Source organism: Mytilus galloprovincialis, chromosome 11 (genome assembly GCF_965363235.1).
Source record: "Mytilus galloprovincialis chromosome 11, xbMytGall1.hap1.1, whole genome shotgun sequence".
NCBI classification, from domain to species: Eukaryota; Metazoa; Mollusca; class Bivalvia; order Mytilida; family Mytilidae; genus Mytilus; species Mytilus galloprovincialis.
The window spans coordinates 60,804,154-60,824,977 of NC_134848.1; the positions used below are offsets into that span (position 1 = coordinate 60,804,154).

General features: G+C 30.4%; 1 protein-coding gene across 1 annotated transcript; it reads left to right on the plus strand.

The window, feature by feature from the left end:
• Positions 1 to 513: 513 nt before the first annotated feature.
• LOC143050847 (uncharacterized) lies at positions 514 to 20,046 on the plus strand. The gene is made up of 10 exons (XM_076223954.1): positions 514 to 564; positions 2,234 to 2,268; positions 4,905 to 5,051; positions 7,707 to 7,747; positions 8,364 to 8,451; positions 12,359 to 12,399; positions 15,486 to 15,585; positions 17,190 to 17,230; positions 19,791 to 19,890; positions 20,025 to 20,046. Exons 1-10 carry the CDS (start codon positions 514 to 516, stop codon positions 20,044 to 20,046), a joined length of 666 nt encoding a protein of 221 aa, XP_076080069.1.
• The last annotated feature ends 778 nt before the right edge of the window (positions 20,047 to 20,824 follow it).

Here is a 20,824-nt window from a genome sequence, read left to right on the forward strand (position 1 = left end):
AACTTCATTTCAAAGGCTTAAAAAAAATGCTATATTTTAAATTTTATGGTCCGAATAATATCTCTTACATATATATGACGCATGCCCCTTCTCTTATAATCGTGTTTTGTTTTTAATCATGTAAGTTTGACTAATTTCAATGGATAGTATCTGCATATCAGGAGACTATATCCCGCTGCACATCAAAAGCTCGATGGGAATCGTTATCAAAGGTACCAGGATTTTAATTTAGTACGCCAGACGCACGTTTCGTCTACGTAAGACTCATCAGTGACGCTCATATCAAAAAAGCCAAACAAGTATAATGTTGAAGAGCTTTCAGGATCCAAAATTCCAAAAAGTTGTGCCAAATACGGCTAAGCTAATCTTTGCCTGGGATTTCGAAAACATCACTGTTTTGTAAACGGGAAATTTATAAAACTGACCACATTATTGATATTCATGTCAACACCGAAGTGTTAACTACTGAGACAAAATAATGCATACAAACTTGCGCTAAAATGTAATACAGTAATGTCTATAACGACTGTTACGGCAGAGTTTAATTTACAATTAGAACGACTGGTAAATATTATAATCGATATCATGCTTTATCAATTCAGCTAATTGTCACGTGACAACAACTTTTTCAGGATAGGGTGAAGGTTGTTGCTTGTTTAATCATTTAAATCCGATGCATTCGTTTTCACCTGACCTATTTTGGAACCTGTTCAATGATTGTCGTTTTTTGAAGTGGTTCTAAAGTGTTTATCGTTTATCATTTTGATTTTACGAAAACATTGAAAAGACCGTTAGTTTTCCAGATTGAATTGTTTTACACTTGTAATTGTGGGTCTCTTGATTCATGTTATAAATCATTGTATACATGTTAAAGCTTGCTGTTCGTTGTGAACCAATGCTTTGTATTGAGTCCGTACTTTTACATGTAATTGGTTTTTTTTTTAAATGTGACTTTGATGGAGAATTGTCTCATCGCCACTCATACCTCATCTTCTTAATTCTATCCATGTTTTAGTTCAGTTGATACATGTGATATGAAATCATTAGTTCAATAACATTACAATTAGAAGACTGTATGGCTGTCTTATTCTTGTTTGCTAATGCTATTTGGTATCATTCGTATGCAAACAACCATTTTATATAATACAAAAATAAATATTTATAATCAAGTCACATGTATCTTGAAAATTCGAAATTTATGGTAATGAATGTAAACACAAATTTAATTCAGTAAATTTTTTCCCATCTTTCTTTTAATGCACTTTTCATTATAATAGATGAAATTCATAACAAAAAGAAGACGAAGAAGAGGAAGCAAAAGAATATGCAGAATACGGACGAAGCAACTGAATTTATAGTAGATAAACCGATGTAAGTAACGAGCCATTTTAGACATTATAAGAACGAAGTTCGAATATAACGAGAACTTATGATCAAAAGAACGAACTGAAGCAGATTTATCATGGCATACAACAGCGTTGTGTTGACATTTTGTTTTAATATTATAATTAATTTTAAGGTGCAACCATATCGTACTTGGCATAAGACTTTCCTAAATGGCAATATTACATACATAGTTTATGCATATTGTTTTTGTTAATTAATATACAAACGATCAAATTTGTTTTTAATCAAACTAATTCTACTCAAAAAAGCATATCCATGTTATTTTTGAGGTTAACACTTATTCATTGCAAGAGAAACGTCAACAACATGTTGTAAGATTATTGTACAAACAAAAATGAAAAAAAATGTATAAATGATATAGAGTCCGGTATGTCGCCATGATACATGTTTTGAAAAGCCAATTATTTTTTAACTGATGGCAAACTCCCTTTATACGTTCTCAAGACAAAATAAACATTTGAAAAAATTGCAACACGTGAACCGAAAATATATATTTTCTTAAACATGTTATAAAATTACTGTATAAACAAAACTGAAAACTTTGTATAAATGAGTCCGATATGTCGCCATCAAACATGTAATGACGTCAAACAAAGTTTTTTCTGATGTTTGCGACACTATAAGATAAACACCTAACAAAAACAAAACATTTTAATTGTCATTAAAGAAATCACTAGTATTGATGCATTTAAAAGCAAATTGTTATTTCAATTACAAACCAATTTATTTGTCTTGTCTATTGATTTATATAGTGTTTAGCAAATACAGGTTTTTAAATCCATAATTTAAAACATTTCACCCTGTTATAATTAACCTTTTACTTCAGAGCATCAGTGCAATCAGTATTCTATCCAAGAACGGGTGAGTTTAAAAAAAAAACACGCTCCGAATGAAGACTAATCAAATGTGTCTTCGTGGTCATGATGTTGATATGCATGTTTTTATTTCTAAGCCTATCTGTTTTTGTTTCTTCTAAAGAAGTAGATAATGGGATTTTATGCAACATAAACATTACAAACTGTAGGTCATGTCTGTGTGTCCTTGTTTTCCGTATTCATTAGCGTATCTTCTTTCACTCATTTCTTTTTATTTTTTTCCTACATATACCACGAAAAAAAAACCTCTAAATGTTCGTCCTTAAGGATGTACTTAGATGAGGTTTTGGAATTCGTGTCAAATGTTCGGACTACTCGATGTCTTTTCCATTTAATACAAGGTAAAATAGCTTGCCCCATAACACCCATTTATTTTTTCATATAAGACTTAATAGCTCATGAAAGGTCATTTACCAAAATTTTAGAAAATTTTTGATTTTCTTTCTTTTGTTTTTGAGACCCAAATAATATGAATGCAAATAATATAAAGTAAAAGTCCGAGTCAGCTTATTCCCGCCATATTTTAAATTCCAATTATCTCGAAAAGTAGGTCCATGATCTATCAATATGTTTAGCTTATTTTTATCCTTAACTATACCACCTTAAAATATCAATTCTAAGTTCTTTATTAATTAATTGTCACCTAACCTTACCTCAGTACATCCTTAAATACATTGTATATTGCAGTTATGAAGGAAATAACAATTATACAATAAAAAAAACAATTCTTCAGAGAACAATTGAAGGTCTTTCCACATCAAAGAAATTTTGAAAAGAAGCTAGTTTCTCAAGCTGATGCTATAACTAATAGTTTTGATATGCTTTAAAGTGAACTAAAGGAGATATTGTGCTACTTCCGGTTGAGGAAATGTTACTTCCGGTGTCAAATGATAGATTATTTCACTCTGATTCCAAAAAATATATAGTTTCTATATACTTGTATGTGTACAACGTAAGATAATTGACCACTTCCGGTTTATCGAAAGTTATTTCTAGTCTTGAGGGATAAGTTTATGTATCTATAATTACAAAATATATGGATTCCGAGTACTTTTACATGAAAAAAGTGCAAAAATATATACTTCCGGTTTTCTCAAGGTCACTTCCTGTTGTCATTTTTTAAGGTCATATGTCATCTAACCTTTTGTTGAAGGTCAAATTGCTTTATAATGAACCAAGTTGAAGTTGTATTCAAATAACTTTATAATCAGATGTTTCAGGGGCATTTTCTCCTGTAAGATGTCATTAGATGGTATCAGACCAAATGTAACATAACTTTATTACCATCTAGCAATCATTTTGCATTAATTTTGTTATTTTATACATATCTTTTAAAGTGTTGGAGAAAATGCAAAAACATTAAAAAGTCAAAATTTAGAACTTGACCTTGAACTTTGACCTTGACCTCATTTTCTATGTTAGGACCTCAAATAAAAAGGTTCCAGGGGTATACGGTCAAAGGTTTATGAGTTAAATAAACATTAAATTCATTTCGTAAAGGTAGATAACTCCTATAAATTTATCGATCCAAATTAGCCAAAAAATTCTGAGGATGTAGAAAAATAATTTTATAGATATCTTTTTTTGTTACGAAGGAGATACACTCATTTGATAAAAAGTGAATAGGGAGATAACTTTTACAAAGAAATTTGTTTGGTCGAGAATGGATAAAAATAAAAAGCGTATAAACTGTATGATACTATATAAGTAATATCTAAGCGACATATTGCGAAACAAAAATTTTACGCGACAACAAAATTTGGCTGAAGAAAAAAAAAATAATAATAATAATCAGAACAAATACAATAGGTTCTTCCACAGAAAAGTGGAAATACCTAATTATAATGTTCCCTCGTTAAAACAAATTATATAGCATCATAGGACATTAAACTGAGGTGCATTTAAACAGCCTGTCACTTTTGCAAAAATAAAAAGATTTTCTCTTCAAACTTCAACTGTATTAATAAGCAATAAGTTGGCAAGTTCGTGCTGTGGTATTGTTGATTAAGCGTCTTTTTCAATTATTGTTCATTTATATATCAAGGAAAAACATATTTCATGAAGCTGCTTAGGCTTTTTTGTGTATATGTTATTTTTGTAAATGTACAAAATAGTAAATGTCAACCTAAAATATTAACTCGCATTTGAATTCGATGATGATAACAATAAAAGTCTGTATCTTAATCGAAAAAAAATATATATATATCGTTAGGAATTGTGTTTTTTTTTTAAAGTTTTTAAAGTGTGTAAATGTATTGTTTATATACGTGTAGCTTACATTGTACGGTTCAAACTCCAACAACTTACAATTTTGTATCATTAGTACGGGATAATTCACCCTTTGTTTTGGTCACGCATCATTGTCAATATAATTAAATTTGATACGACTGTCGTACAAGAGAGAGGTTAAGCGCTATACAACCAGGTTCAATCAATGTTTTTCTACATGCCTGTACCACATCAGGAATATGACAGTTGTTGTCCATTCCTTTGATGTGATTTATCCTTTGATATTGCAATTTGATTAGAGACTTTCCGTTTTGAATTTTCGTCGGAGTTCAGTATTTTAAAAAAAAAATTCATCATGCATTATCGTTATTGTTATAGTTATAAACATTTCAGGAAGAATCTATGCAAACCAGTTACCGCCAATAGAACAACTTCAAATAATCACACAATTTCAGAAACGATTCATAATACGTATATCGCGCAGGTCGATACAGCAGTGAGTCATGAACAGATACCGTTACACGCATTGCAACCAATCAGGTAAGTTAATGCACTAAAAATAGATAAGAATGGTTATATAATCGGCATCTATAATGGTCAATTTCCAAGGTATGCGAAATATGATAGGCAGGATCAGACGTTTGGAAAAATGTCACATCTTATACTGATTGTTTTATCTATTACATGTATGATTATCATGTGTTAGTGATATGTTTTACCTAAACACGAACAGGACAAGATATGGTATTATATTAATGAATGCTGTTCACCAAAATCCATCATGAACAGGTAGATATTAGCAGTACAGGTTTTTCGTAAACGCCAAGCTTGGGCTAGTCATATCAAAATTCGTTATCGACAGCTGAGTATTCACCTTGCCATAATGGCATAATGTCTATAAACACCTCGAGCTCTCTTTTCCATTATGGACAAATGGGAAAACATTCAGTTGCATGATCTGGTTATATTTGTTCACTGGAAATCAGTTAATTTTTCCTTTTTATGTTAAATGAAAAACAACTGAAGTGTTTTAAAGCATGAATAAACAGCATATTTAAGAAATAACATATTTGAGTTTTGAACATGATACTCAAGAATTCACAATCACTAACAAATAAGGCATATACAACAAACTGGTTCATCATCTTATCTTGATCATTATGACTTCCGGCTTCATAAGAAGATCGGAAATACACTAGCATTATCACAATGTTTGGTGATTATGTTGAACGCATCGCTATAGTCGTACATAAAATAGGTAATAATACAGGTAAAGTTACATAGCATATCATATAACTTGTCATTTCTAAGCAGTTACAATATGTATATATATATATATATATATATATATATATATATATATATATATATATATATATATATATATATATATATATAAGTACGTCTGAGTCAGTGACAACTCTACAACAGATGTATCCATCGGATCGCCATCAATGATGGTGATACATGGCTGTGTACATAATGTATATACAACTCGTCTAAACATCAACCCAACAATGTTAGATCTGTAAATTTGCTTTCGCAAATTTTTGGTTCTTCCCTCGCCGGGATTCGAACCCATGCTACTGTGATACCGTGACACCAAATCGCCTGCACTAAGTGGTACGTGTATATATATATATATACACCATGTATATCTCCAAGCCTATACGGTTTTCATAATCTTGTAGTTATTTTTTTTTATCCTAAAATAATATCTTTATTGCACTTTTCTTTGATGTTTTGAAAAATAACTTGCCCTTCCTGCAGCAGTTGGCCTAGTATCCTTGTAAAATAGTCATTGGATAACCAGGGAATTTATTCAGTGACATCATATCTATAGGTAGTTTGTTAGTTTTACAATTCATAGTTTCTACATACATTTTGCAAAATATATTGTTTTATATTACAGAAAGTTTACAGTTTTTTTTATATTACAGAAAGTTTACAGTTTTGTAACGATATACCTTCTGTTTTAGATTTATTCCGTTGTTTACCAGAAAGCGTACCAAATATTTCTATTAGGTGCAATGTTTGGTGAATTTCATTTTTAGAACTGAGAAAGAGGGTTGTGTCATCAGCCAATTGGGAAATTTTTAGACTAGATGTGTTTTTTCGTCAAGTTTAATTTGTCTTACTCTACAGGCCAGAATTTCAACTGCTATTACAAAAATACGAGAACTTAACGGACATCCTTGTTTTATTCCATGGTGAAACCTATTGGTTTCTGAGTTCTAGCCGTTATTATACAGGCATTCTTAAGTATCATTATAAACAGTTTTTAACCATTTTAAGAAGGAATGTGGTACTCCATATGTTAAATAGGGATTGATACACGAAGGGCAATTCTAAAGAATCAAAGGCGTTGGAAAAGTCTATCAACAATAAAACCCGAACTATATTATTTATTTTAGTATTCTTTTATATCTTGAATCTGGCGAATGTTAAAACCTATGTATCGATTTTTTATATATCCATTCTGATTACTATGAATAATTTTGGACAACACCAACTTTAATCGCTGAGCTAAGGCATAGGCCATAAGCTTAGTGTCTACATTTAATAAAGTGATTGGCCAGTTTCTATCTTGATCTCCTTTATATAGTGCGCTTGCCTACAAAGAGAGTTCCAACTGGTGAGATTGACTGTATGCTTTTGTAACTTTACGAACGCCATTACATAATGGTTGACCCTTATTAAAAATCTGTTTTACAGATGACGACAAATATGTTCCAATTCTTGTTATTCTTCAAAAGATACGTACCGATTTAGACTCATCACTGTGTTATTTACACGAGCAACGCGACGTTTGCAACACGTAAAGCATTATGTGTAAAAAGCATTCGAAACACCCGATATTTCCGACATCTTTTTTTTTTGGGGGGGGGGGGGGTCGGGTATTTTGCCAAATTATTGTAAATTCCTTTACCATTAATATATTTTGACACTAGTGTATTCAGTATATAATGAATGAAAAAATGCATTGTCTCTTTAATATCAAATTTCAGTTTACTGGATTGCAATGTGAGTCATACACTTTTTAGGTAAAATTCACTATTATTTTGAATGATTTATTAACAGAATATAATTATATGTTATCGCACAAAAAGGTGTTTCATAAAACTTATGTTAAAAATGTATGTGATTTATAAATTGCTTTAATGCTATAATTTTTTCTCTTGTTTATTTTTTCAGTTCAGAGACTACATTTCCGAGAGAAAATGAAGACATAGTCGGTTAGTTTTCTTGATACAAAACAACAACAACTTCAAATGGCAATTTAATCATGACTAGTTATAAGACAATAAATATATCTCTTCTTTTTTATCGTATAAATAGGTGTTGCGTGTAGCTTCGTCGATCAAACATAGGTAACCTTTGGTGACAGCTATAGACAAACAAGTTTGCTCTAGACTGGATATGTGAACGGGTTTCATCTTGAATAAAATGATACTGACTTATAAAATTAGAATTCGTTTGTCGACTTTAATACGTACAGGTATCATACAAAATGGAGAGGTGGAATTATCACTTTATTTTTTATCAATTTTGTTATCCATAGAATAAAGGGGATTTTATATGATGGTTCAATTGATTTTTGTAGTACTGAACGTCCAGTGACAAATATTTCATGTATGTCCAGAACGATAACGTATGAAAATTAAAACGGGATTTACCTATCAATTCGAATACACAACCTTTATCAGCTAAACAAAGGCTATAAGACACTGTATAACGAAATGGTTATTGAACCTAAATATTATAATTTCTATAACCATATACTAAAGTTTTGACCACACAAGGTACTATACCATAACTAATTTTGCTACTGATGAATGATAATTGTTACAGAAGTAAAGAATAAGAAGAGGAGAAAGAGAAAACGTAAACAGGAAGTGTACGGACGCTTAAATAAGGAAATATTATATTCATCACCAAGGTAAATCTGCAGCTTTATCAAAGAACAAACAAATGCAACGTAACGAGTAAAATTGTAAAAACAAAATAAGGTTATGTCAAATTGTCTTTGTGTTGCCATCAGGGTGTAACACATATTACAGTTTCGTGTTCATGTTTTGAGGATTACCATAAATGATGTTCTATGCATCTCATACATATGACTATTTCAGGCATGCCTTTGTTTACCTTTAATGTTTGATCAACATGCATACCAGAAAGAAAATCTTAAACAAACAAGTGAATTAAAAGCAAACTAAATTTTACTTGTATGTTCTATACATATACGCATTCATGGATCTGCAATCTGTCGATACCAGTATCTTGGCATTGTAAAAGGTCATGTTTTTCACTGACTGTTTTTGACGTCTTTACACTAAATCTATTGAATGTTTGATGTGTACAAATTGAAAATTTAGTCATTATTTTTTTATTAGTTGTAAGTGGCTTTGAACATGCTGTCAGTTAACTGTGAGTACTCTCAGATCTGTTCCTAGTGTCTTTTTGTTGTTGAGATGTACACGTGTCCGGCAACGTCCACTTGTATTTGTATCCTTCTGATTAGTCTTTTTCAACTGATTTTTATAGTTCGTTCTTATGTTGTATTGTTATACAACCGTCCCATGTAAGTTGGCGGGTTGGGATCATGCTAACATGTTTAACCCGCCACATTCTGTATGTACAAATGTGTGTGCCTGTCCCAAGGAGCCTGTAATGCAGTAGTTGTCGTTTTTTATTTGTTTCATATTTGTTTATCGTTCATTTTTTTAACATAAATTAGGCCGATAGTTTTCTCGTTTGAATTGTTTTACCTTGTCATTTCTTGGCCTTTTATAGCTGACTGTGCGGTATGGGAATCTCAAATTTCACAATTGATTATCTTCACAGTTTGAACTCCTTGTAATTTATATATCACTTGTCCTAATAAACCGACCACAGATGTTACACAAAGATTCAACAAGAAAATCAACATTTGGGCATTTTCTGTCTTTACTTGAAAAATAACTATTTTTACTTCATGTAACATTATCTATGTATATACATGTATCTGACAATCAAGTCACTGTTTTTTTATCAATCATGTTCAAATACAGTTAAAAATATAAAATAAAGTTATGAATATTTTTTTTTATTAATTTTCATTTTTGTTTAAACATGTTAAATGTAGAATCATTATAGAGTAATAATTATTGTCATTTTGAAGATTAATTTTTATTAGAAATGATTATTCTTTGTAATTTTCACATTTTTTTTATAAATTTGATTTTGATGATAAAACAAAATTTCCTTACTATCTTAACAATTTTTTTATAAATTATTCCTGAAGCAAAAACAATTTTGGATAAGAACACCTCTCCCCCTTTTTATACGCCTGATTAAAGGCAGTATTATGGTACATATTTGTCCGTCCATCTTTAACATATAAGACATTAACATTTTCTAGTATTAGTATTTTCCGTTAGACGTATCTAGCTCATTGTGCAGGTGTGCATTATTTCTATGTCCCACCTACAATCGTAGAGGGGATTTATGTTTTCTGATTGTAGGGTCCGTTTGTCCGTTCGTTCGTCCGTCTGTTCGGTTTGTTCGTCCGTCTGTTTGTTTGTTCGTCCGTCATTATGTCTGTCCCGCTTCAATTTAACTTTTTGGTTAAGGTAGTGTATGATGAAGTTGGAGTCCGATCAACTTGAAACTTAGTACACAATCATGTTCCCTATTATATGATCTTTCTAATTTAATACAAAATTAGAATTTTACCCCAATTTTATGGTTCTCTATCCATCCATGAAAGTGCGAGTGGGGCCTCCGTGTACTGCAGACACATTATTGTTGTGTTTAATTTTCCTTTTAAAACTTCCTCAAGTGCTGGGGTTTCCCCCTGTGTTGAAGACCCATTGGTGGCCTTCATCTGTTTTCTGCTCTTTTGTCGGGTTGTTGTCTCTTTGACACATTCTTCATTTCCATTCTAAATTGTATTTCATATTTCAACTTATTTTCTGTTAACTCTCACTCATTCAATACGATACTATAACAATAAAAGTGGTTTATGTACATATTGCCCCTCTATTTAGTGGAACATAAAAGGGTTGTGTGTCCACTCCACATTTGCACGTGAATAGAATTATGTAATACTTTAACCTTAAAATGAAAAATATATGGATTGGTCTTGGACCCGATTGATTTCAATATAGTTAGTTGAGTATCCCCATAAGTGAAACCAAATTCGAACCATGCGAAGTTTTACAAAAAAGAAAACATATAGGTTAGGTATACCTGATGAGGATATGTCTAAGTCTACTTTACCGTAACTGAAACACCTTCTTTAGTATTATATTTTGATTTTTATTCTTTTTTATAGAAGAAATTTTTATCCTTCACTCAATATATCAGCTTCAAATACATGTATATGCATATGAAAATGGAACTAATTACGAAGGACTATTATAAGAAAGACCGAATTGATCCTGGACCCGATTGATAATAATGTAATATTAAAACATATCAAATTTGCTAAATTTAAAATATTCATCACAGTATTTCCAAGTAAGCTGCTGAAATCCTAAAGAAAAAATAAATTTATATATTATTTAAATGAATTTTTGAAGAAAAAATTTTAAAAATGTTAATTAAAAATACCTTGACTATGAGAATATTTTGTAGACAAGAATATAAAATGTATTTAGTGCAGAGGACATGGAAATTAAATAATCTTGACCAGCTAACCATCTGTGTTCATTTGATAACATCAGTGAACACCAACTGTGCACGAAGCACTTAACCTGATCATTTAATTGCTTGTATAAACAATCAATTACATGTTTTCAATGTTGAATATCAGGGAAAATCCGGGCTGTTTTGTAGTTTGTCCAATGTCTGTGAGTAGTGTACTGATGTAGCTCCGACTTTTTCTTAATGTCGGATGATTTAAAACTGCTTGTCAAGAGAGTAATAACCTAAGTATTTGACTTAACGTAATGAAGGAATTAAATGAACGTTCAAGATTGAGAACTATTTGTTTTCTCTTTTTATTTCTAGGGATACAAAACTACAAAGTAAACATACATTTTAGAAGTTATCAATAATTAATTTCTTAATTTGCTATTGAGAATAATCTTCAATTCTTTTATGCCTGATTTTATCAAAATTATTCATAGATTGAATATAATGACTGTGATGTATTTTACTATTGTAAATCAAGTTTTTTTAATATCAGAGTACACTCTATTGACCATGTGCGAGACAAAGTAAGCATTATATTCACACGTTAATGAAACTTAAGTATTCTGTAATAACATATAAAGAGAATGTACCATGCTGAGACAAAGAGACTGTAAAACTGAGGTCGTAGTGAACACAATATAAACTGTACAGAATGCTATATATGTTGGACTAACAGGCGATAAACTGTATCAAATGATGTAATTGAATTTTCTAATAATAATCAGAAGAAAAAAAGACAATCCAGTAGAAAGCCTCTTCTTTCAACCCAACATTCGATACTAAATCTATCAATCACTGTTATTGACGGAGTATTTGTTAATAACATTTACTGTAAAACAAATTATGCCTTTTGGATTAAAAACATAAAACTTTTGAGCATGACGGACGGATAGGATAGTTATACACGAACGAAAAAAAAAATCATACAAGTAATTGGAACGTACTGTATCTAAGCGATGCAATTGGTTATTCAATGATGTAATGTATTCCAGAAGTCCGTAATAGCTGAAAAGTATGAACACGTGTGTAATAATTACTTGAATGTGTCAATATTGAGATCAAAACGGCCGAATTTGTAAGCATGTACTAGAATATGTATATCAAACGCAGACTACAATTTGCATTGAGTAAGCAATGTAAATACTGAAATGTTTTATTGATGATTTCAGTTTAAAGACTTCACTAACCTCGCAGAAAGGCATGACTATTGGTGAGTTGTTTTACACCATATACTGAATGTGAATAGTCTGAACATGTTTGCGAACATTCAATCTTCCTCTACTGAAAGACAGTTGTGTAAAAGCAAGATTCCAAAACAATGTACAAATAGGGTGTTGCTATACATAGATTTATATTTCATATTAACTACTGCATATCAAACAACTTACTGTTTAAGTTGTAAGGACAAAATGTTTTGATGTCAGTTACGCCTTTTGACCTTCACACTACATATTATTAACATTGTTCTTCTTTGAGCGGATGTTTTCTTTTTCAATAAGGTCTGTAATCAGATTGCAAATTTTTATGATGCAACTCATACATTACCTACTTTACGCATGCTGATATAGGATTATAATCATACTGTGTACATACCGGAACTGTTATGAGGCGATTTATGCTGAAAATATCTAATGTTTTACTGGATACCTAAATAAGAGAGATACGAAATATATCAAAGGGACATTTAAATTTATTAGTCGAAAAAAACTGACTACGCAATTGCAAATACAAAGATAATAAAGAAAAAAACGAACACCATCCAAAAGCATAACATAGAAAACTGAAGACTGAGCAAGAAGACACGCACCAGAAACGTCCGAAGGGTAGGCAGATCCTGACCTACAGTTTGCACCATCTTGATGATCATGTCAGTAGAAACCTGATGCTAAGTATTTTCGGTAGGTCAATAGTTTGTCATACCACAATTAAAAAGAACAACATGCATCCTGGTTATTTTAGTGATCGATTTAGGTGGCTCGTTGGTACAAAAATTTCAGCAAAAAATTAAACATTCATTTTTTCATTACAAATTTTATTTATTACACTATACACTATTAGTTTTTACCCTATGATATGGCACAAAAATCAACCAAAAAAAAAACCGATTCGGTTTTGCCCCAGATGACTTTTAAAATGTTTATATCATTGAAAAAGCTCCAAATTATCTCCCTTTGGTGCAAACATTACATGTTTTGGCATTAAATGTGAAATATCATTTTTAACTCATCGGTGACCTATATTTATTATTATTGTTTTCAAATAGGCTGTACATCAACTAAATAATTGTAAAATTTAAGCGATTTCTGTAATTAGGTTATTTTTTTATTTCGATATTACCTCTATTTCTCCTATTAGCTCAACAGAAAAAAAGGACATTAACAAAAATGTATGCTTTTTCCGGAGGCAAATTGTGAGCTTAATTGAACGGTGACCCCATTTTTTATTTTCTTTTTCTTTTAAGTATATGATAAAGTTCATTTATGAAAAAATATAGCGAAATCCTACATAAGAAAAAAAATTGATTTATACCCAGGAGCCCCCTTAAATTTTTTTTTGTGCGAATTAAAGGTAAAAGATGGCTTCAGAAATATTTTAATGAAATATATTCATCCGATCTATAGGGTATTTAAAAGATTTAGATTTTGAAATTACTAAAGATCAATTACAAAATCTTTAAATACACGATTTACAAGTTTGCAGGACTACCACTACTTCAGATTGTTTTACGCTTCAAACTAGACTCTACAATTGTTTACGCACAGTTGAAATATTTAAAATATTTTAAATTATGAATTAATATTCTGTTGTGAAAACACGCCCTGATACTAATAACACATACACTAAAAATGAAATATATTTACTAGTCCAAAACATTTCGGTTTGATGAATTTATATTGCAACTGGAAGTCGATATTCGAAAGGAATCTCCTATTCAAACTTACTGTTTGACACATAATTGTACTGATATTTATCATAATTCTTACAAAAAAACATTACAAAAAAGAAGAATAAAAACACATTTTCACCATGTTTAATGTGCCTTTCTGATATGTTTTTGGTTTTCTGCCACGCCAAACCTTTCAGTTATTAATTGCGTTCCATATATCCCGATGAACTTTAGATTTAAGATATTCTATAATACTAGGTCTGTTTTATAAGATGGTATTTCCATTGGTATTTACGAAGAAGAACGATTTCGAAATCGAACTTATCACAAACGTAAATGATTATATCTTTCAAATCGTCAAATACATATTTGTCAGCAATCACACAACCTCTTCTACACAGGTAAATTAGCTACGAAGCTAAAACTTCGTATGAATCGGATGTTTTACGGACGATTCGTACCACGGACATTAAACGTCCGTGTTTTTCTCGTCTGATAACGTCTGCTTTTCCCCATCCGTAAAACGTACGTATTCACCCGGTTACGTGTCTATTATACAGATTATAAAATTACATCTAATTTACTGACGAATGGATAATAATGACATAGAACAGTATAACCACTTCTTACTCGGTTGTTCCCAAATAACTTTGTCCGGATGAATACTGTTTTATCTCCTCATCCTGCTTTTTAATAATTGATTGAAAGGTGAATAACTACAAAAAGGTGTTATGCATATATCAATGATCAACACCTGACCTTGACCTTTGACCTTCATGTAAAAAATGTTTGATATTTTTTTCACACTGGTGCCCTATTTTGATTAGAATATTGAGTTCGTCAAACGTTTTTTGTCTTAAGATACGTCAAGATTGTCTCAACAGCTTGTTAAAGTTTGTTTAACACAGTGTTGATATTTTCAAAAGGAAATAACCCTTTTTTGTTGGTAAATTTAGACAGTAATTGTGATAAAAATAAGTTTTTGTTGAAAAAATCTGACAGAAGCTTATTCTTGAGCTAATATTACATTTTCAAAGAAGTTGTGATATAGGTGTCATATGCTATTCAAAACTGTTTTAATATTGATATTTCAAAACCATTTTTTTTTAATTATAGAAGGGAAGGGAATTTTTGTGAAATTAAGAATATTTATAGTTACAATATACTTCCAAATTTACCATGTTTACAACGAAAAAAAAAATGTTTTTGTTAAGTTGCAGGCAAAAGCACCATAATTGTTTTAATTTCTTTAAAACGTTTGAGAAAAAAATATCTATGATGGTTGGATTTTAAGAAAAATTGATGTATATATGTAAACATGCTACATGTATTTAAGAAAGTTCCCAGGTCTCAAAACTTGTTTTGTTTTTGTTTTTGTTTTTGCTACCAATCAATGATGATTGTTACAGAAGTAAGGAATAAGAAGAGGACAAATAAAAAATGCAAACCTGAAGGGAACGGACGCTCAAAACAGGAATCAGAAATTGATGTATCAAACTTAGCACCAAGGTAAATCTTCAGCTTGGTCTCAGTCATTCAAGACTTAAAAGGAACAAACAAATGCATCGTAACGAGTAAAATTGTAAAAAAAAATAAGGTTATGTCATTTTGTCCTTGTGTTGACATCAGTGTTTAACATATATTACAGTTTTTTGTTCATGTTGCGAGGATTAGCATCAACGATGTACTATGTGTTATTTCAGGTATGCCTTTGTATACTTTTAATGTTTGATCAACAGGCAGGAAGAAAATCTTAATCTAAACAAACAGTTCACTAGAATTCAATTTCCTTTTAACATGCAACTTAATTTTAGTTACAAAATGCATACAAAACATTTTGTAGTTTGTCCTATGAGTAGTGTACTGATGTAGCTCCGCCTTTTTTATTATGTCGGATGATTTATAACTGCTTATCGAGAGAGCAACAACCTATATATTTGACTTAAAGTAATGAAGGAATTTAATTAAAGTTCAAGATTGCGAAATATTTGTTTTGGTTTTTTTTTATTTCTAGGAATACAAAACTATAGCAAAAATATACATTTTAGAAAGTAAAAATAGTATTTTATCTAATTTCTATTGCGGAATAATCTCCCATTCTTTAATGAAAGATTATATCAAAATTATTCATATATTGAATAATAATGATTGAGATTTTCTTTCTATTTATTGTAAATGAAGTATTTGCACATAAACTCCTATTAATATCAGAGTAGATTCCGAGGACCATGAACGACGAAAAATTGAGCATTATATTCACATGTTAATGAAATTTAAGTATTCTGTGATAACACATGAAAACACATGTAGCATTCAGAGACAAACGTACTGTAAAACTGTGGTTGTAGTTAACACAATATTAACTGTATAAAATGCAAAACACTTATTCGTGCTATTTATGTGGGACTAGCAGGCGATCAACTGTATCAAATGATGTAATTGAACGTTTTAATAATAAGAAGAAAACAGACGATCCAGTAGAAAGCCCATTCATTCAACATAACCATTCAATACTAAATCTATCAGTTACTATTATAGACTGGATATTTGGTACTGACACTTACCGTAAAACAAAGTATGTTTTTTGGATTAAAAACATAGAGCTGTCGAGCATGACGGACTGATAGTTATACACGAACAATAGTCAAAAAAGAGAAACAAAGAAACAAAAGCGTTAAAGGAACATACTACTAGTTATTGGAACGTATAGTATCTAAGCGATGGAATTGATTATAAAATGATGTAATATATTCCAGGGAAGAAGTCCGTAATAGCTGAAATGTATGAACACGTGTGTAATAATTTTTAAATATATATCAATCTTAATTTCTAATAAAAAATGGACATAAAACAAAAACTAATGCTAATGAAATAATATGATTTATTTCATCTTTTTGCAGTATTGCTAAAGCGAAATGATAGATTGCTATGAGTGCAAAAATACATGTAATAATTGTAGAACTTTCAAATCGAAAAATTATTTGAATGTGTCAATATTAAGATTAAAACGGCCGAATTTTTAAACATGTACTAGTATATGTATATCAAATGCAGACTAAAATTTGCATTGAGTAAGCAATGTAAATACTGAAATATTTTATTGATTATTTCAGTTTAAAGACTTCACTAACCTCGCAGAAAGGCATGATCATTGGTGAGTTGTTTCACACCATATACTGAATCTGAATAGTCTGAACACGTTTACGAACATTCAATCTTCCTTTACTGAAAGACAGTTGTGTAAAAGCAAGATTCAAAAACAATGTACAAATAGTGTGTTGCTATACATATGTATTTATATTTCATATTAACCACTGCATATCAAACAACTTACAGTATAAGTTGTACGGACAAAATGTTTTGATGTCAGTTACGCCTTTTGACCTTCTACACTACATAGTATTAACATTGTTCTTCTTTGAGCGGAAGTTTTCTTTTTCAATAAGGTCATGTTTTGATTAATCAGATTGCAAATTGTATTGATGCAACTCATACATTACCTACTTTACGCATGCTGATATAGGTTCATAAACATACTCTGTACATACCGGAATTGTTATGAGGCGATTTATGCTGAAAATATCTCCTATTTTACTGGATACCTAAATAAGGGAGATACGAAATATATCAAAGGGACATTTACATGCATTAGTCGAAAAATAAACTGACTAAGGCATTGCAAATACAAAGATATAAAAGAAAAAGACGAACATCCTTCAAAAGCATAACATAGTAAACTAAAGACTGAGCAACGAGACCCGCACCAGAAACGTCGGAAGGGTAGGCAGATCCTGACCTACAGTTTGCACCATTTTGGTGATCATGTCAGTGGAAACCTGGTGTTAAGTATTTTTCGGTAGGTCAATAGTTTGTCATACCACAATTAAAAAGAACAACATGCATCCTGGTTATTGTAGTGATCGATTAAATTTCTTTTTGGAAACTTAAGTGCAAATGAAAGGTAAAAGATGGCATTCAGAAATATTTGAATGAAATATATTCATTCGATCTATAGGGTATTTATAAGATTGGGATTTTAAGAATACTAAAGATCCATTACAAATCTTTAAATACACGATTTACAAGTTTGCAGTACTACCAATACTTCAGATTGTTTTACGCTTCACATTAGACTGTACAATTGTTTACGCACAGTTGAAATATTTAAAAATGTCATCTCATTAAACTGAGTTTTGATCTTCCACAATATGGATACATGTTTTTGATTTTAAATTATGAATTAATATTCTGTTGTGAAAAAACGCCCTGATACTAATAACACATACACTAAAAATGAAATGTATTTATGGTCCAAATATTTCGGTCTGAATATAATGAATTGATATTGCAACTGGAAGACGATATTCGAAAGGAATCTCCTATTCAAACTTACTGTTTGACACATAATTGTACTGATATTTATCATAATTCTTACAAAAAAAACATTACAAAAAAGAAGAATAAAAACAAATTTTCACCATGTTTTATGTACCTTTCAGATATGTTTTTGGTTTTCTGCCACGCCAAACCTTTCAGTTATTAATTGCCTTCCATATATCCCGATGACTTTAGATTTAAGATATTCCATAATACTAAGTCTGTTTTATAAGATAGTATCTCCATTTGTATTTACGAAGAAGAACGATTTCGAACTCAAACTTATCACAAACGTAATGATTGTATCTTTCAAATCGTCAAATACATATTTATCAGCAATCACACAAACTCTTCTACACAGGTAAAATAGCTACGAACGTAAAACCTCCGTATGAAACGGATGTTTTACGGACGATTCGTACCACGGACGTAAAACGTCCGTTTTTTTCCAGTCTGATAACGTCTGTTTTTCCCCATCCGTAAAACGTACGTATTCACCCGGTTATGTGTCTATTAGACAGATTATTAAATTACATCTAATTTACTGACGAATGGATAATAATGACATAGAACAGTATAACCACTGTTCGAGACATAAATATAATTACACACATAATATTTAAATGTATGTTATTCTTTAAGACAAAGATATGGCCCTAAAATATGTTTAATTAGGTTTCTTCTTACTCAGTTGTTCCCAAGTAACCTTGTCCAGATGAATACTGTTTTATCTCCTCACAATGCTTTTTAATAATTGATTGAAAGGTGAATAACTACAAAAAGATGTTATGCATATATCAATGATCAACACCTGACCTTGACCTCTGACCTTCATTTAAAAAATGTTTGATATTTTTTTCACACTGGTGCCCTATTTTGATTAGAATACTGAGTTCGTCAAACGTCTTTTGTCTTAAGATACGTCAAAATTTTCTCAGCTTATTCTTGAGCTAATGTTACATTTTCAAAGAATTTGTGATAAAGGTGTCATATGCTATTCAAAACTGTTTTAATATTGATATGACAAAACCATTTATTTAATTATAGAAGGGAAGGGAATTTTAGTGAAATTTAAGATATTTATAGTTACAATATAATTCCAAATTTACAACAAAAAAACAAAATGTTATTGTTAAGTTGCAGGCAAAAGTACCATGATTGTTTTAATTTCATTAAAACGTTTGAGAAAAATTTGGAATTATTTATGATGGTTGGATTTTAAGAAAAATTTATGTATATACATGTATGTATACATGCTATTCAAGAAAGTTCTCAGGTCTCAAAACTGGTTTTGTTTTTGTTTTTATTTTGCTACCGATCAATGATGATTGTTACAGGAGTAAAGAATAAAAAGAGGACAAATAAAAAACGCAAACCTGAAGGGAACGGACGCTCAAATATGGAATCAGAAATTGATGTTTCAAATTTAGCACCAAGGTAAGTCTTCAACTTTGTCTCAGTCATTCAAGACTTAAAACAAATGCATCGTAACGAGTAAAATTAGGATGTCAAAAATATTACAGTTCATGTTGCGAGGATTAGCATCAACAATGTACTATGTATTATTTCAGGTATGCCTTTGTATACTTTTAATGTTTGATCAACATGTATACCAGAAAGAAAATCTTAATCTAAACAAACAGTTCACTAGAATTAAATTTCGTTTCAACACGCAACTTAATTGTAGTTACTAAATAAGAAGACATTTTGTAGTTTGTCCTGTGAGAAGTATATTAATTTAGCTCCGACTTTTTCTTAATGTCGGATGATTTATAAATGCTTCTTGAGAGAGCAACAACATATTTATTTGACTTAAAGTAATGAAGTAATTTAATTAAAGTTCAAGATTGAGATTATTTTTTTAATTTTTTTATTTCTAGGGATACAAAACCACAGCAAAAATATACATTTTAGAAAGTAAAAATAATATATTATCTAATTTTCTATTGCGTAATAATCTGAAATTCTGTAATGAAAGATTATATCAAAATTATTGATATATTGAATAATAATGAATGAGATTTTCTTTTTATTTATTGTAAATGAAGTATTTGCGCATCAACTTCTTTTAATTTCAGAGTAAATTCTGAGGACCATGAACGAAAAATTAAGCATTATATTCACACATTAATATAACTTAAGTATTCTGTGATAACAAATAAAAAGCATGTAGCATTCAGAGACAAACATACTGTAACACTAGGGTTGTAGTAAACACAATATTAACTGTATAAAATGCGAAACACTTATTCATGTTATTTATGTCGGACAAGCAGGCGATAAACTGTATGATGTAATTGAACGTTTTAATAATAAGAAAAAAACAGACGATCAGACGATCAAGTACAAAGCCTCTTCATTCAACATATCC